This window comes from Mercenaria mercenaria, chromosome 4 (genome assembly GCF_021730395.1).
Source record: "Mercenaria mercenaria strain notata chromosome 4, MADL_Memer_1, whole genome shotgun sequence".
NCBI lineage: Eukaryota > Metazoa > Mollusca > Bivalvia > Venerida > Veneridae > Mercenaria > Mercenaria mercenaria.
The window spans coordinates 78,665,063-78,683,483 of record NC_069364.1 but is presented as its reverse complement, the minus strand read 5'-3'; the positions used below and the strand labels follow the sequence as shown (position 1 = coordinate 78,683,483).

The 18,421-nt window shown below is 34.6% G+C and overlaps 1 protein-coding gene across 1 annotated transcript in view; it reads right to left on the bottom strand.

Annotated features, from left to right (window-relative positions):
* Nucleotides 1–6,106: 6,106 nt before the first annotated feature.
* LOC123552244 (neuron navigator 3-like) overlaps nt 6,107–18,421 on the bottom strand; it is a 227,660-nt gene continuing 215,345 nt past the window's right edge. Inside the window, exons 21-30 of the mRNA XM_053542290.1 lie at nt 18,226–18,385; nt 17,475–17,578; nt 17,002–17,091; nt 15,792–15,960; nt 15,088–15,259; nt 14,145–14,360; nt 13,708–13,779; nt 12,833–13,029; nt 12,153–12,271; nt 6,107–11,844 (exon numbers count right to left, since the gene is read on the bottom strand). Coding sequence (XP_053398265.1) covers nt 11,608–11,844; nt 12,153–12,271; nt 12,833–13,029; nt 13,708–13,779; nt 14,145–14,360; nt 15,088–15,259; nt 15,792–15,960; nt 17,002–17,091; nt 17,475–17,578; nt 18,226–18,385 — 1,536 coding nt within the window. The 3' untranslated portion in view covers nt 6,107–11,607. The remainder of the gene's footprint in view (nt 11,845–12,152; nt 12,272–12,832; nt 13,030–13,707; nt 13,780–14,144; nt 14,361–15,087; nt 15,260–15,791; nt 15,961–17,001; nt 17,092–17,474; nt 17,579–18,225; nt 18,386–18,421) is intronic.

Sequence of the window (18,421 nt, the reverse complement as noted above, 5' to 3'; positions counted from 1 at the left end):
TGGGTAATTGGATTGAAAAAAAGAAAAAACTGAAAATTTAAGGTCGAAAAAGGGCAATAGCTCAACAAAAAAATCATTGAAAATCACCTAGTCAACAGAATGAGGTCACCAATGTAAAGAAGAAAAATACCTTGTTACATTGTATTGAGGAATCTGGCCCCTTTTCGAAAGGAACCAAGATATTATGCCAGTACAAGTTGTGTGCAAGTTTTATTAATTTTGATTGCAAAATGTGGTCTCTATCATGTTCACAAGCCAAAAGGTGGCCATAACTCTGGAACCCATGATGGGATTTGGCCAGTTTTCGTTTTTTTTCCGCAGCTTCTAAGGGGTACACTGCTTTTCTGCATATTTTTGCTGACAGGTACAAATGTATCATCATTAAATCATCAAAAAGTGTAAACTAGATGGTAAAGTGTATTTTTTATTGCTGATATATTTCTATTTAAAGTCAAAGAAAATTATTTTAATGTGAGAACAAAAAGTATCATGAATGTCTTTAAACTTTTACCTGCAAACTTGTTTTACAGATGGGGTTTGTTGAGCATTGAGATTCAAACGTTGTCCCACAGTTGATGGTATGACATTGTGTAAGGATATAAAATTAGTGACCTTAAAGTTAATAACTTAACATATAAAGGTAATGGGCTATAGCCGGATTTGAAACAGTATCTACTCAGCACCAACTATTGAGCAATTACAAGCCTTCTTGAATAAAAATACAAGAACAGTAACAAGAGATCACAGAGTGATCTTGGCGCCCACCAATGTGCCATTTTTGAGTGTTCCAAATTTCAAGACTTAATGACTAGCTCAAGGTCAAATTTCATTTCCGTACACAACACTGTGCATGTGGTCCAAATTCGAAAGATGTAGCTTGAGAAATGTGAAAGTAGGTCTCTAGATCAATTTCAAGGACAAAGTTCTTTGTACACAAAACTATGCATGTGCATCAAGTTTGAAGGCTGTAGTTTGAGAAATATGAAAGTAGGTCACTAGGTCAATCTTAAGGTCAAAGTTTATTTCGGTACACAAAACTATGCAAGTGGTCCAAATTTGAAGGCTGTAGCTTGAGAAATGTGAAAGTAGGTCACTAGGTCAAAATCAAGGTCAAATTTCACTTCACAACACAAATCTATGCATGTGGTCCAAATTTGAAGCCTGTATCTTCAAAAATGTGAAAGTAGGTCACTAGGTCAATGTCAAGGTCAAAGTTTGTTTTGGTACACAATCCTATGCATGTGGTCTAAATTTGAAGTCTGTAGCTACAGAAATGTGAAAGTAGGTCACTAGGTCAATCTTAAGGTCAAAGTTCATTTCGGTACACAAAACTATGCAAGTGGTCCAAATTTGAAGGCTGTAGCTTGAGAAATGTGAAAGTAGGTCACTAGATCAAAATCAAGGTCAAATTTTATTTGGAAATACAGAACTATGCATGTGGTCCAAATTTGAAGCCTGTACCTTCAAAAATGTGAAAGTAGGTCACTAGGTCAATATAAAGGTCAAAGTTTGTTTCGGTACACAACACTGGGTCAAAATCAAGGTCAAATTTCATTTCGGAACACGAAACTATGCATGTGGTCCAAATTTGAAGCCTGTACCTTCAAAAATGTGAAAGTAGGTCACTAGGTCAATGTCAAGGTCAAAGTTTTTTTCAGTGCACAAAACTATGCATGTGGTCCAAATTTGAAGGTTGTAGCTACAGAAATGTGAAAGTAGGTCACTAGGTCAAAATCAAGGTCAACTCATGTCAAGGTTCATCTTGCCACTCAAAACCATACATGTGGTCCAAATTTGAATGTTGTAGGTTATTGACAAGAAGGTTTTAAAAGCTTTTCCCTATATATGTCTATATGAACCATGTGACCCCCAGGGCGGGGCCATATTTGACCCTAGGGGGATAATTTTAACAAACTTGGTAGAGAACCACTAGATGGTGCTACATTACAAATATCAAAGCCCTAGGCTTTGTGGTTTGGACAAGAAGATTTTCAAAGCTTTTCTCTATATAAGTCTATGTAAACCATGTGACCCCCGGGGCGGGGCCATATTTGACCCTAGGGGGATAATTTGAACACCACTAGATGATGTCACATACAAAATATCAAAGCCCTAGGCCCTGTGGTTTTGGACAAGAGGTTTTTCAAAGTTTTTCCCTATATAAGTCTATATAAACCATGTGACCCCCGGGGCGGGGCCATATTAGACCCATGGGAAATAATTTGAATCTTCTTGGTAGAGGACCACTAGATGATGCTTCATACCAAATATCAAAGCCCTAGGCTCTGTGGTTTTGGACAAGAAGATTTTTAAAGTTTTTCCCTATATAAATCTATGTAAATTATAGAAATAAACAAAGGGCCATAACTTACTAAAAAATTGTTGAACCAGTCTGATTTTCAGGGGGACACAACTAGGGTACCAATACATTATTCTGACAAAGTTTGGTCAAAATCCCCCTGGTAGTTTCTGAGGAGATGCGATAACGAGAAATTGTAAACGGAAGGACGGACGGACGGACGGACGGAAGGACGCCGGACCACGGACGCAGAGTGATTTGAATAGCCCACCATCTGATGATGGTGGGCTAAAAATGCATATTTCCAACATGTCGAGAACAACTGAGCACAGGGTGCATCAGGTTAGCTTTTGTGATCAAGCACTGTCTGTCCTCTGGCTGTCAGCATTTGCCTTGTGAACAGGGATGTGGCTATAGTTTGATTCAGTAATCATCATTTCATTTGGTGAGTATTGCCTTGTTGGTAGTTTCAGTTCAGATTGAACAGGGCTGCGTTTGAGATTTTGCAAAAATACTTCAAAATCAGGGACACTTTTTTTTCTTTTCCCCTCCTCCTGCCCTACCTTTTTTCCAAAAAAAAAATCGGTAAAACTTGGGCGGGGCGTATGTTCTCCTTGACTATTTGATAAACGACAATCTGTCTGAAATCATTAGTCCTCCACCTCTGATTCATGTGGGGAAGTTGGCAGTTACTTGTGGAGAACAGGTTTGTACTGGTACAGAATCCAGGAACACTGGTTAGGTTAACTGCCCGCCGTTACATGACTGAAATACAGTTGAAAAACTGCGTTAAACCCAAAACAAACAAACAAATAATAAAAAAACAAGAGGGCCATGATGGCCCTATATATCCCTCACCAGAGTTGATCTGGCCTTCTGACCTTGTTTTTTACCCCACATGAGCCAGTTTCGAATTTAACCTAAAGATCATCAAGACAAACATTCTGACCAAGTTTCATAAAGATTGAGTCACAACTGTGGCCTATAGAGTGTTCACGAGCTTTTCCTTTGATCTGGCCTACTGACCTACTTTTTGACCCCGCATGACCCAGTTTCAAAACTGACCTAGAAATCATCAAGGCAAACATTCTGACCAAATTTCATACAGATTGAGTCAAAACATTGGCCTCTAGAGTGTTCACAAGCTTTTCCTTTGATCTAGTCTACTGACCTTGTTTTTGACCCAACACACAGATTCAAACTTGGCCTAGAGATCATCAAGACAAACATTCTGACCAAGTTTCATACAGATTGGGTCACAACTGTGGCCTCTAGAGTGTTCACAAGCTTTTCCTTTGATTTGAACAGGTGACCTAGTTTTTGACCCAACATGACCCAGATTCAAACTTGACCTATAAATAATCAAGACAAACATTATGACTAATTCTAACGAGTTTCAGACTTGAATTGTGGTCTCTACTGGTTTCCCAGTAGTTTCCGGACCCAAGTAGTTTTCCGGACCTTTTACATTTCGTGCTATATAGACTTTACGCCTTCGTAAAGCATCTGGGTAACAATATCATATCATCTAGACCTTTGTTGACTTTACATAGCAGCGAAAACCTAGGATTACCGAACTTATTTATTATCTGAATATCCCGGTTGTTTTAACTTACTTCGATATAATGTTTACACAAGAGGTTTGTCAACTGCAGTTACAGTACGCATGCGCAGAAATTGAGGCCCCTTGAAGGTAAACATCAGTCAATTGATGCTCCCATTTACAGGCGATACAGTAAAAACATTCCGATAGTAATAAAATAAAACAATGAAAGTCAGAAAAAAATCTACCTATTCACTATACTATAATACTACGGCATTAAATTATCGATTAAAAATAGGAACCAAAATAGACAGGGATTTACCTACGAAACCGTCTATCAATCAACTGTTTAGCAGCAGTGTCCATGCCCGAGTGGTCAGGGCGTTAGACCAATTTTGAGACCTGTCTTGTTCTTTTTTATATAAAAAGTTGTTAATTATATAAAAAGTTCTTAATTTCTTTTTTGTTATATTACCAGTCCGGTAAATACATGTGACGTTGCAAACGTCATTCAAACGTAATTAGACGTAACTGTAGTTATTAATGAGTGTATTAAAAATCTAGTATTTGTTAAATTCTTGAAATATACTGTTCAAATCATCATCACGCCTTAGTATTGTGTTTTAATTTTGAATATATATAACGAAATCGGAAATGTTTGCTTTTACAGAAAGGTTACAACTGTTACCATGAAAGGTCCGGAAAACTACTCGGACTAACAGAGATATTAATGGAATTTATTGCCCCTTTTGAGGCCTCATCTACATTTGTGTTATGAACGCAAGTGTAATACGAATTTTGCATGGTGTTAACGAAGAACCTAGCTTTTTTCTGTGAAAGTTTTATGTTTCTACTATGTTTTGTTTGAAAGTTATATACAAAATAGCGATTTCGGTCCGGAAACTACTGGGAAACCAGTAGAGTGTTAGCAAGATTTCCCTTTGATCCGGCCTAGTGACTAGTTTTTGATCCCACATGACCCAGTTTCAAACTTGACCTAGAAATCATTAAGACAAACATTCTGACCCAGTTTCAAGAGAGATTGGCCAAAATCACAAGTGTAGGCCTCTCAAACGCTCAATTCACAAGCATGATCTTCACCTTTGATTGTTGAACCGAGGTGAACCACTATTGTTTTGAAAACCAAACAACAGCCGACCCAAATTAACGAACTTGACCCTAAATAAATTCATCATTGACACAACATTTCTGATTTTCAAACAAAGATTTGCGATAAATACAATATGGTCCCAAATCAGAAATATGTGATGGTGTCATCGTTAGTGTGTTCTGACAATCTCCTTTGACCATTTGCATTCTTTGCACTTTCTGACCTAGTTTTTGACCAAACATGATAATAAAATAAAATCCTTCAAGGAGTTAAGCAGAGAAGGAGGGGGCATGAAATTGAAGGCTCAAATGGTAAATTTGTGAATAGTGAATTTAGAATTCTGCACATCGTTTGGTAAGGGGAATATTACAGCCTAGTAATGGAAGGCTCAAACCTTTATAACTCAAGTTGTGACCTTGACATTAAGCCAACATGGCTGACTCATGAGTTCTGCATATTGTCTTGATGATGTGATCATTTGACCAGTTTCATGAAAATCCTTAGGGGTTTAGGAGATACAGAGAGGACACAAAATGGAGACTCAAACCTTTGACCTCGAGTTGTGACCACGACCTTGAGCCAACATGGCTGACTTACGAGTTTTGTACATTGTCTTGATGAGTAGATCATTTGACCAAAGTTTCATGAAAATCCTTCAAGGGGTTTAAGTTACATGGAGCAAACACAATTTTTACAGACAGACGGATGGCGACCATTTTTCAACATGCACCCCCCCCTACCAAACACTTGTGGCATGGATTAATCAATAACAAGATACAGCACCATTGCAACAGTTGCATAACAAAAACAGTCAGTTTTGACCCATCTGAATGTATGCCTCTGGACCATTTCTGCCTAGCAAACTTTTGCAAAGACACAGGATTGAAATCGCACTTATTTCGATCGAACTGCTGTTCTTTTGTAGTAGTAAGATGGTTTCAAGAAGTGATCATGCCATTTCACAAAAAGAAGAGCTGTAAAACAGGTGGCAAAACTATTACTGGAACTGCAAAAGCATCCCATTCCAGCTTGAATTTTTCTGACACGTTTGAAACTTCAGCTGGACCTCCATGATTAAGCTATGATTTGTGATCCTTGGGTCTAGATACGAGCAAATATATGTAGAACGAGAGATAAATCACAGAAAAGCATGTAATTTTCAAAACTTTATTCACCACACTTGTCTGGGTACTCTATGTAGTGAGTATGGTTTGTTTTACATACATGTAATGAAATGCATGACAATGTTGTCTTAAATATGACCTATATACATAAAATCTTTAACAAAATGTATGTACAAATGAAACTACAAACAGAAAAACTGTTCAAAATTTGGAACCCCACAAAAGGACAACTGTAACCTACATGTACAATGTATACGTAATATCTGATCATATGAAATATATGTGGACTGGTAATAATGAAATAATAGATATAGAAAACAGTTTCTATGTAATAACGTAAAAACCTTAAAATATTATGCTTAGTTTTAAGAATAAAACCATTTACTGTACAAATTTTCAACATTCGAAAGGACAATCAATTGCCACAGTCCCGAGTCCAATAAAACTGAGACCAGTCTCTGAATGCAAGATTGCCATTGGTCAATTTAAAATCAGCCAATCAGATACTACACTTCTGAGAATGGCCTCAAAAATGTTGTTTCTCAGTTACTGATATCAGAAAATGTCATAGACAGTAAGCAAATATGCTTTCATTCCTTCCTTACTGAACAACCCAATTTCAACATCTTGAGATCTGTGTTTTCTGTATCTTAACATAACCTAGGAACTATATGCCATTACCACAGTACAGTTATAAATATTCAGGTCCCTGGAACACACTGTGACTTATCTGCATTTCTAGAGAATTATACTCGTTTAAAACAATATACAATTTATATGAGAACAGACCACACAATTAGATCTATATAAGACCACATAATGTGATAAAGATTTGCATCGTTATTTAGCATATTTGCCATGAAGCAGGACAAGGTTCACTCTATCCTTACATAGCCAACTTCATTTGGAAAATTTTGAAATTGTTGATAATGACAAAATATACGTTTGCTACCAGAATGTTTATCTTCTGTACTGAATTTAGTTTTATGGAAACAGAACTATTATCTTGCCCAAAAGCATTTTGACTGGAAGTCCAGCTTCTTTCACAGGGTTCATGGTCTCCATAGCTGTGCCAATATTGAAAATTTCAGATTTGTTTAAAAATTTGGCTTAAAACTGAATGCCTTCCACACCCATATTGTTAAAAGTGCTAAATTGTAAAATATTGCATGCATTTAGATAAAATAGTACTTCTTGATGAAAGAAAACTTTGAATTTACTCCATTTAGAGTGTTTCAATTGTCAGGCCATTTTCATTTGACAAAAGTGAACCTTCTCCTTTAACCATAAAGATGAAGTATGTTAGTAAAGTTGTTATGGTAATGAAATATTCATGCAGATGGTTTATGGTATGTACGAAAAAATGAAGTTCTCGTGACATTCTATGATTTATTTCTGGTTTGTGACAGTTGTAAATGTTTCTTCCTACAGGAGGTATTTCAAGGACTGATGAAAATGTCCTTGCAAGTAGCATTTATTACAGGAAGGAGTTTGTTTCTGATCTCACTAACTGAAGATTCACTCTATGTGAACAAGCTGCAATCTTGTCATAAATTTCTGTACCTTAGTAAAGGTTTTTTTCTTCATGTCAAACCAGTAGCAAAACCTTAGAAATTCACAAGAAACACGAAATGTATGCAAGAAAACATCCAGGAAAGTATATATAATGCGCAACTTGTATGAAAACAGACCTTTATTTCACTTTCTGTGATAGATTTTTCAGTGAATCACCAAAAGATGAAGGTTAGTATATCTAAAATTTTTAGAAGACTTGCTTGAATGCAATGTTTTTTGTTTTTTTTAATTGAATATGGAGTAGGATCTTTCCTGACTGCAGTATGATCTTTCCTGACTGCAGTATGTAGTTTCCTGAATGTTTTGCCTGCTATATCTACACATAAACCCTAAGCTTCCCTATATATATTTCTACATACTAAGAAGAAGCCTTATTTAACATCATGTTACTAAAAGTATGCAAGTGCCTCGTACTTTTCTTTGCTGATGCACGCTGGGTTTAAAAACTGGAAAAATGTGGGTTCAATTTTCCACTGTTTTGAGAAAATTAGTTCTCGAGAAAACTCACGTTTTATAATTATGTGCAAATATTACCATTTAGTGTAGGTTAAACCACAGATTTTGGAAATATGCTTTTATTTATATTCTCGTCTTCTAAAAGTATCTGATTTTACAGAATATTTCAGCATTTAGCATAATATACATTACCTATATTAACATTGTGTTTGTTACTACCTTGATGAATATGTGAAACCACCTTGTATATTTCAGACACTACATATATCACTATGCATATCAGGTATAAAAGGCACTTGCACACTTTCAGCATTAACTTGATGTTATGCATAAATCTACAGCACCAAAGTTTAACAAATGCTTTTCCGAACTATACCATATAGATTTAAAACAGATTACTATTGGAATGAATGGTAAATAAAATCAAATAAATCAAAATTAACTTAGGATTACGTATTGTAAAATATCTAAGACTTTTTGAACAGATATACTTAATATGTTATGAGTAACCCAATGATTTTAATAAGTGGCCTTGACACCTGTGCAATCAATAAAGTAAATAAATCGTTTAAATTTCCCAGTATGTTACATGTTATCACCTCATCTCCCATTGGTTCTGTTGTAATCAATAAAGTAAAATGATTAGAATTGACGAAAAATGTAAAAAAGAAAATACATGACATTGTGTTATTTTAAAAAGATATTTTTTTTATGCATTCAGTAAAATATCAATATAAGCATAAAAATGCAACAAAAATGCAAATGCTTAAATAAAGTCTTTAAACTTAATGTGATGGCAAGAAACAGTTAAACAAACATTAAAAGTTAAGTAAAATAAACATTATTTCAAATGAAATCTTAATAAGCACCAAAATCATTGATAATAAACATAGTTTAGTAGTGTGTAAATTTCACATTAACTGTACTTCATGCATATACGTATCTACACAGTCAGATATAATAGGCAACAGAGTGGTTGTGATTTCAAATTTTTATGGCAGTTCAAAAAATCACTTTTGATTTCAATCTTCAAGTATCTGAGATGTCAAATATTATTGCATTCCAACACATTTTAGTTGTAAACATTAAAAATGTTCTTGTTAAATACACATAAGTTTTAAAATGTGTAAAATTTTTATAAACATGAAAACTTAATATGACACTTCTGGAGATCTTTGTTACAAGTAAAGTGTTTGTTTATTGTAGTGCCACCTCTACTGAAAGGGCCAGCCATGTTGGCTTATGGGACCCAATTACTATATTTTAATGCCAGGCACCAGGAAAAGAGGCAATCAGTAACTAACCATTATTTAACTAGTTGGCGGCTCACCAACCAGTCTCTCTTCAGCAACAAGTCCCACCTCTAACAGGGCTCGAACCTTCAACCTCCCGATTGCGAGGCAGATGCCTTATCCATTAGGCCAACGCAGCTCGGTTATAAACATAAGGGATTTTCTACTTACGCCAACACTTCTTGAAATGTCAACCTCTCTATTAAAAAATCAATCTAAAACATAAAATCTTTGATGACTTTCAATAAATGATCACTTAACTGTTGATAAAATGATAATTATGTAATGATAAAAAGTTGAACTTTTGATACAGTGAAAGTAAAATGTTGCTATCATGACCTTGAAGCATTACCTTGACCTTGGACCTAGTGAACTGGGTTGTGCATACTGAATTTCGGCTTTGTTGGAGTAAATAATTAATGCTAGTTTCATGAAAATCTCACCAGGGGTAAAGATATGTACACAAAATTAGGCTATTTGACCTTTGACCTCAAAGTGTGACCTTGACCTTGAATATTATGCACTCTGCATATGACCTTTGTGAGGTTAACAACTGATGATGAAGAATTTTCCAGCAGTAAAGAAGATATGAGTCACGCCATGAGAAAACCAACATAGTGCGTTTGCATCCAGCATGGATCCAGACCAGCCTGCGCATCCGCACAGTCTGGTCAGGATCCATGTTGTTTGCTAAAGGTTTCTCTAATTGCAACAGGCTTTGAAAGCGAACAGCATGGATCCTAGCCAGACTGCACGGATGCGCATGCTGGTCGCAAATGCACTATGTTGGTTTTCTCATGGCATGGCTCATATGGAGTGGACTTGACAGACATGCATGATTCCAGTATAGAGGTACAATGATGTAAACACTATGATGGTCACAGCAGCGGTTTTTGAACATAGATGTAATAGAACTTCTATATAAAAAAAATGAAGATCAGCAAAACATATTGGTCCTACATACTTCTTCTACATAGTATAATACAAAGAATGAAACAGTACATATACAAGAACATTTTGTAAGATCTGATCTAGTAAAAAGTTTGAAATAGCTAACCTGAAGTGTTTTTGTCCTTGTTTAAGAAACTATGAACATTCTGAAAGAGGCATACAAAACTTAAAAGTTTCTACAAAGTTACATATCTAAACTGAATACACATTGGACAGCACCAAGAACAAGAAAAATTGCAATCTTTTCTTGTAGTTTGAATTATATGACTACAGATTATACTAAAAAGTTATGTCCTATTGTAAAATTAAGAGAATCAGGAATAAAATGGAATAAAATTATTCTGAGTTGCCTAAATGCAATACTGGACATGAACTATTTCTATAAATCTACAAACGGCTACAGAAACATTGCATTTACCCTATTGCACAATAAAAGAATACTTTCAATATAAAAACCATCTAACGATAGTCACTGTAACAATTACAGTACTGATGTCACCATCGGTACAACTTAAACATCCATTTAAACGTATACCAGCTTTCAATTTAAGATAGAAACTTGAGAAAAAAATGGCACTTCACTTTACATTTGAATTCTTTGAAAGACCATCACTAATTTTAAACTACACAATGCTTTTGAACGAAGGTAATCTAAATCATATAGATAATTACATGACAAAATTTGTCTTGATCCTAAAATGCACCACTCTAAGGACCATCATATATGTCAGTTTTTATACAGTATATTGTATTTAGGTCTGGCAAATTGCTGTATCTTTTTGATACACCATAACCTCTCTTGGTAAAACAATATTTGGCAAAATTTGTGTTTAGCACAATTGTCTGGATTTCAAAATCAACTTTATATCTACAAGCATAACAAGTTTTCAATTAAAATAATAAATATGACATTTATAACTGTTATATACATATTCTCCAATCTGTAATCTCCTCCCAGCTCAACAACATCACAACTTCACAGCATATACCGTTATATCACACTGGTTTCAAGTTTTATGTCTCTTAATTTGTTCCACAAATAAATCAACATATGGCAACATATGACCATAAAAAACATGTTTCCATAGCAAATTAACCATGGAATTGCACTGTTTCAATAGCAACTTCTAAGTCACTGACCTAAAAGTAACATTTATATCATAAAATGACAACCACATTTTCACACATAAAATATTTCCATGAAAACTGTTCATCACTGGTATCTATGGGCATTGCATGTTTTGTTTCCATGGAAACTATACATCACTGACCATGGAATCACCTTCCGAGTCCTGCACAGTTATGTCGTCTTTGTTTTTGTTCTGTATCTTAGGACTGTTATTTTCAGACGAGGAAAGACCGACTGAGTCATACCCGACATCTTCCTGTCGGATTCTCAACAATATCTGTTCTCCTTCTTTGGCGATACCCCAGGGGAAGGTTTCTAGAACCCAGTCAGTTGGGTCTTCCCACTGGGCACGTTTACCATAAACCTGAAATGTAAATTAATGCAAATTTAAAAGGCTGTTATATAACATTTACACAACTTTAGCGCATTATTGTTCTATTCAAATTCAACTTGCTTTATTGCATCACATAATTGGAAAAATGAGTATGTACTTGAAGCAATGATGCATGGGAAGTGCTGGTAAAAATCCATTAACCACGTTGAACTTTTCAACTTTGAATTCTTCATCTAATCCTAAATTCATAGTCCATGTTGCATGTAAACATCTTTACCGAACAAAGCTTTTCCAACACAAATTTTGTAACATTTAGGTTTAGGAAGTTCTAATATTACCTGTAGACCCTCCCTGACAGCCTCGAGCATGTATGGCACTATGGAGTAATTCCAGAGATCAGTGAACCATATCTTACATCCTCCGATATCCATTGGAGCTGACAGGAATAGTCGGGGTCCTGAAAATATCCAAATATGTCTTTGAAACTTAACCTTTACCACGCTAAATTTCTGAAATAGACTGGTCCATCATTCAATTTGGGCAGTACATGTACTACTTATTGTTCACTGAAAATTAACTGACTGAATAACAAACAGTGCAGACCAAGATCAGCCTGCACAGACTGGTTGCAAAGGCAGAACCACTTGCCACCAGCAGGCTAAAGGTTAAATTACATTAATGCTACTTACCTTTTTTAAAGATTCGCCTGGTTTCATTATAATCCAATTTTGTTTGTTTTGGTGGAAAATTAAACTTTAACACCAGGTGAGAATCATATATATTTTCTTCTGTTTAATTGATTGTATTTAAAAATCTTACAATTTTATCATGATATTAGAAGCCAGTTCATTTCAGTAACTTCTAAAAAGTAATAATCCACAACTATAAATGTCAAACTTCTCTAGTCTCTAAGTAAACCCACAAAAACTATGTTCTACAATGGTAGATGGTCAATTTTGCAAGGTACATTTTGTTTCAAATTGCAGCCAAGGAAAACATCACTATTTCTTTGACGTACCTATAGTAACATCAGATGAGCTGTGCGTCTCCAGGAACTTGTTCAGATGTAACCAAACCTTTGGTACCCAGTCAATGATTTTGTTTAAGTCATTGTTTCGGAGACTGGTCATCACTTCTGCCTCAACCAGTCTGCGCCTTAAATACCTTCCCAGAAATCCTTTGACTGGTTCCATGTGGTTTGCACATAACACCCATCTAAAAATAAGTACAATACAGTCTTTTAACATTTACCATGTCTGGGGGAAAACTTGGTACTAATTGTTCTATGTTATTACACAAAAAAAAACAAGAGCACCCCCTACAGGTGCCATTGCTTGTCTGCAAGTGCTGGACAATATGTAAGAGTTATAGCTCAGATTTTCTAAGTACAAAAAGGGCCATAATTCTTTTTTTTTTTTTTTTTTTTTCAAAAATCAGACAAGCTAAAAATTATTTCAAAGTGTTAAGTTTTTTTTCTTGTGCTAGATCTATAAAGGAAAATATAATCTAAAGTTTTTCTCCTGTAATAACATTTTTAAATGAACATCAAATAGTCTGCACATTATCATTTTAAAACTTTGGTACTATTTTTTTTCTACATTCTTCCCAACTTACTAACATTATTACTCTATACTGTATATGTAGATATTACTGTCACAAGAATTTTGCTGAGTCCAAAACAGGGCTTACCTGAAGTTATGATGAAACTGTAGACTTGTTAAGAAATAGGTGGAAACTTGCCTGAAGTTATGATGAAACTGGAGATTTGTTAAGAAATAGGTGGAAACTTACCTGAAGTTATGATGAAACTGGAGATTTGTTAAGAAATATGTGGAAACTTCGGTGAAGTTATGATGAAACTGGAGATTTGTTAAGAAATATGTGGAGACTTACCTGAAGTTATGATGTAGCTGGAGATTTGTAGTTGAGCAAGTAGCTTGATTCATTGTTCCAATAATATAAGGACTGAAAATAAAAATAACAATTTACTGCTAAATAGATCAGAATAAATCCTGCTATGTACATGAACGCCAAGAAGAAGAATCCTGCTATGTACAAATATCTACACCCATTTCAAGCTTAAAAGATATGAGAAGACCATATACAACAGTCTACAGTTACATTTAATATTCAATTTTGAAAATTAAACTACTAGCTGTATACATTCTACATGCACAGATTTTTCTTTTTTCATTATATATTTTAAACTGTTGAAGAGCCTATTAAGGTATGTGCGTTGCAATAATTCTATTCTGTTCTGTGACTTCATTAAAAGGAAAGTACAGTTAACTGAAAAACAAAGCTTTAAAAGGATAGAATGTTAAACCTACCATTTTTGATATTTAACACTAAGGAAGCCATTGAACACCTCGCCAAGAGAGCCAACATGGTGTAGGTTGTCAAGAATGATCACACTTGGCAACTCTCCCATACTTGTGTTCTCACACTGTTCAGCTATGTTGGCAAGGTACTGGCGTAATTCCTTCGCCGTCTTGTGATCAACGTTGAATGTTGCTACTGATCCCGCAGTAAGCTCCTTCCCAGATCTGAAAGGTTACAAACAGTCAAGCCTACATACAGAAGATAAATTAAGCTAACTGTCTTCACAGCCAGGTGATCCTTGTTCAAAGCTGGCCCTTTGCATACATACAACTACCAGCAATTTTGTCTTCTTCAATCTTACTTTCTAACATTCCAGTGCTATCATTGTTCAGTATGTTTGCATTGCAGTAACGTGGATTCCAGACAAATCAATAGAGTAACTTTTCTCGTGATTCTGTCAGTCACATTTGACAGATTTTCTACAGACATTCGACAGATATTGACGCTACCACCTGCAAAAATTACTATAAATTTCATATCAAAAATTGATGTCTGTTTTGTTTTCATCCTGATTTTCAGAGAAGAAACTGGAATTCTTAGAATGTTTTCATCTTGCATTTACCTGAAACATCTATTGTTTATACATTGAAGCTTTGGCATTTTTATTACTTCATTACTTTCCCTAGGAGACCATGTCTGAGCTTTTGCTATTACTATATTACTGAAATTTTAACTGCTTTTTCAAATTTTGCAATTGCCTGTCTAAACAGTCAGAACTGAATAAAAAGGAATAAAACGCTAACCATGATTTTAGTTTAGAAATAAAATTACTATTTCCAGTGTAAGAATTATGATTTCAACCTAGTTTCATGAGAATAAAATACTGCAAAAATAGCTCATTTGTCCAAAATTGTCTTTTTTCAAAGTTTGTTCTCAGTCAGAATAATTTACCTGAGCACAAGATGTTCTGCAAGTTTTTGAGCAAGGTAGGTTTTTCCCGTGCCACTTGGCCCACACAGAATAATGCGCCGATGTTCCATCAAGAGTGAGATATATCGCTGCACGATAGACTTTGGTATTAAGGTCTCAAAGGCCAGCGAGTCTACACTGTTCTGTCTGGTTCCTGAAATATTTTGCAAAAAAAAATGTTATGTCTTTTATCTATTGGTCTAAAATGAGGACCTTGTTAAATCACTGAGAAAATATAACACAAAATGAAAAAGATCAAAGTAATTTCTGACAACTACGAAATACAAGCAATCAAACTTTTAATATTCATAACTTGAAGAATATGCAATACAAAAAAACCTGTAAGGCATGTATGTACCTTTAATCTAATGTCAATACATTACTGTGTTCGTTACATAGTTATAAAACATATTATTCTGCAAAAATTACACAAAAGCCTTCCTCCAGTTTACAAGTTTTAAATTGTTTTCTTTGTTTTGGATAAGGCACACAAATACAGTTGAAACTCCATATTTCAAACTTGTTTATTTCAAAATTCCAGCTATCTCGAAGGTATTTTCAAGTCCAATCCCAAAAACACAAGCAGAAAATATAAGTTTAAGTCAAATTTCTGTCATCTGAACTAAAACGCTCGAACCCTCTGAATTTGAGATTTTGAGTTTCAACTGTCATGATAAAAAAGTTACCTTTTAAACATATTCCAATCTGCATTGTATCACCAACAAGGTAACCAATGGGAAGTAACTCTGGAACCTCTGAGTCTTTAGTTCTTACAATATCACCAATATGGTAGGAAAACACACTTTCAGCACTTAATCCAAGATTTGTAACTGGGTCTATACGTAACACATATTCCTGATAAAAGAAAAGTATGACATTGATACTAAAATTTTATGTACATTTTTCTGTCAATTCCAAAAAAAAATCTCCTAGAATTTTAAAGAGTAAACTAAAGTGAGCTGTGCAAAATAATAAAAAGATCTGTCCATATACATAGATCAGAAAATGGAAATTTCAAACTTGTTCATGATGTTGAGTTGAGATGGACAGCAACTAATAAACTGGATATTAGCTAACAAAACTGGACACTAGCTAATAAACTGGACATGGGTTACTAAACTAGACATAAATAAGCTAACAAAACTGGAGTGAAGCTTATGACTGGACAAGAGCTACTAAAACTGGACAGTAGGTAACATACTAAACTGGACAGTTGCTAATAAAACTTTACAGTATTTATTTATTTATTTATTTTGTTGGGTTTAACGTCGCACCGACACAATTGTAGGTCATATGGCGACTTTCCAGCTTTGATGGTGGAGGAAGACCCCAGGTGCCCCTCCGCGCATTATTTCATCACGAGCGGGCACCTGGGTAGAACCACCGACCTTCCGTAAGCCAGCTGGATGGCTTCCTCACATGAAGTATTCAACGCCCCGAGTAAGGCTCGAACCACAGTATTCAATAAATCAGACATTTGCTAATTAAACTGCACAGTAGCTAATTAAACATAATATTTGCAGGAAGTCAGCATAATTTAGATTCTATTGAACACTGTGGTTTTTAATTTATGGTAGATTTTATAATTTTGATCATCCATTGGCAAAGCTTTGACAACACAGTAATTTAGACAAAGTTGAAACATTTTTATTTCATAATCAACATAACAGAAACATTTTAACATGAATATTTTACAAGTATGAAAGTGACTGAAACTGAAAATAAACCAACAATTTCCTTCTTCTGAGCTATGATTCATGATCCAGGAAAACTTAACTAAGCAAACGCTCAGCAATTTTGCTGTTAAATACAAATCCTATTATATTTTATACTTCTAGACCTACCTTATTTTTGTAACTGGTTTACTTCATTTATTCATATAAATGTTGAACTCACCTTGAAGATCTTCCTGATAATATTGTCTAAAATATCCCATTTAGTTTTCCCGCTAACAGCTAATGATCCTATAGGAACTTCTGCAGCTTTCTGTTATGTAAAGAAAACACTGAATTTAATTTCTAAAATCATAGAACTGTATAACCCAAATTAATTTTTTGAAAATACATTCTGCCGATGATTAAAACCACGCTCATCCAGATTAAATTTTGAACTATTAAAATCATCTTTAACTTAGAAAATATAACAAAGTATGCAAAGTGAAACACATACAATTTGTCTTCTTTTTTTTTTTTAAAACAACAGGTGCTAAATTTCAACTTTCATGCATTTTCTTAACCTAAAATTAAATGGTTTTACGACATAATTTTATGTATTTTTTAAGTCAGACCTGTATTGTTAATGAGGATAAATGAAATCAGATAATTTCCTATGAATTCAAAGTAAAACAGAATATGTAAATAGATACGTACATCAACCCTTGCCCTGTTTGGGTCTGGATTTGACCCCAGATGAACTGTAATAGGGACCCGCCGACCTTCCCCTCTGTCAGGGGACTCTTGTATCAGTAAGTCAGCTGCCAATTAAAACAAAGCAGACAGGTTGTATTGGTGCAATAGAACTAACGCAAACATATTTCAAAAATGTTATGTCATTTTTTAGTGCAAAATTTGTTTTTTTCATCTTTGTAATAATAACTGCATAATAATCACATCTAAATCACAGTTATTTGTAAACATACTAAATAGCATGTTGCACTTCGGAAAAACCATTAGGCAGGTAATAGTTATATAAGCTGTTTTACAATGGTACATAATTATTTTGCAGTAACATCAATATTTACTATGTAACTGCCTGTCAGAAATCAAAGGGCAAAACAAATAAATATAATTACCTGTTGCTTTTTACAGCACAATTATTTTATACTTTTACTTTGTGTTGTCTCTTAATTTCTCAGGAAAGTTTTGCAGCTTTAACATAAATTATTTTCTATTCATTTTTATATTGTTACGTCATCATCATTCCATGGGGACTAAATTTCATGAATTTCAGGGCTGTGTCACTCCATGAAATTAAATCCTCAAAGAATAAATAAAAATCTTATTTTCACAACCTATGAACTTGTGTTCCCACAAAAAATGCCATTTTGGCCATACCCAAACAATTTTTATCTGTGAAATTAAATTATAAGAACAATGACTGGTAAATTTTCATTTTTCTTACCCAAACTGGTATTTTCTGTAAGACTTATAGTTCGTTCCAGTGACTCACTGCTTGTACGGTTATGATGTTGCAATGAATTCTGGGAAGTGTTGAGAGAATTAGATGACTGCACCATACGTGCTAACCGATCATTATCCGACTTTAAGGCACACATATCATTCTGCAAAAAAAATCAAACAAATGTATCAAGCAATTT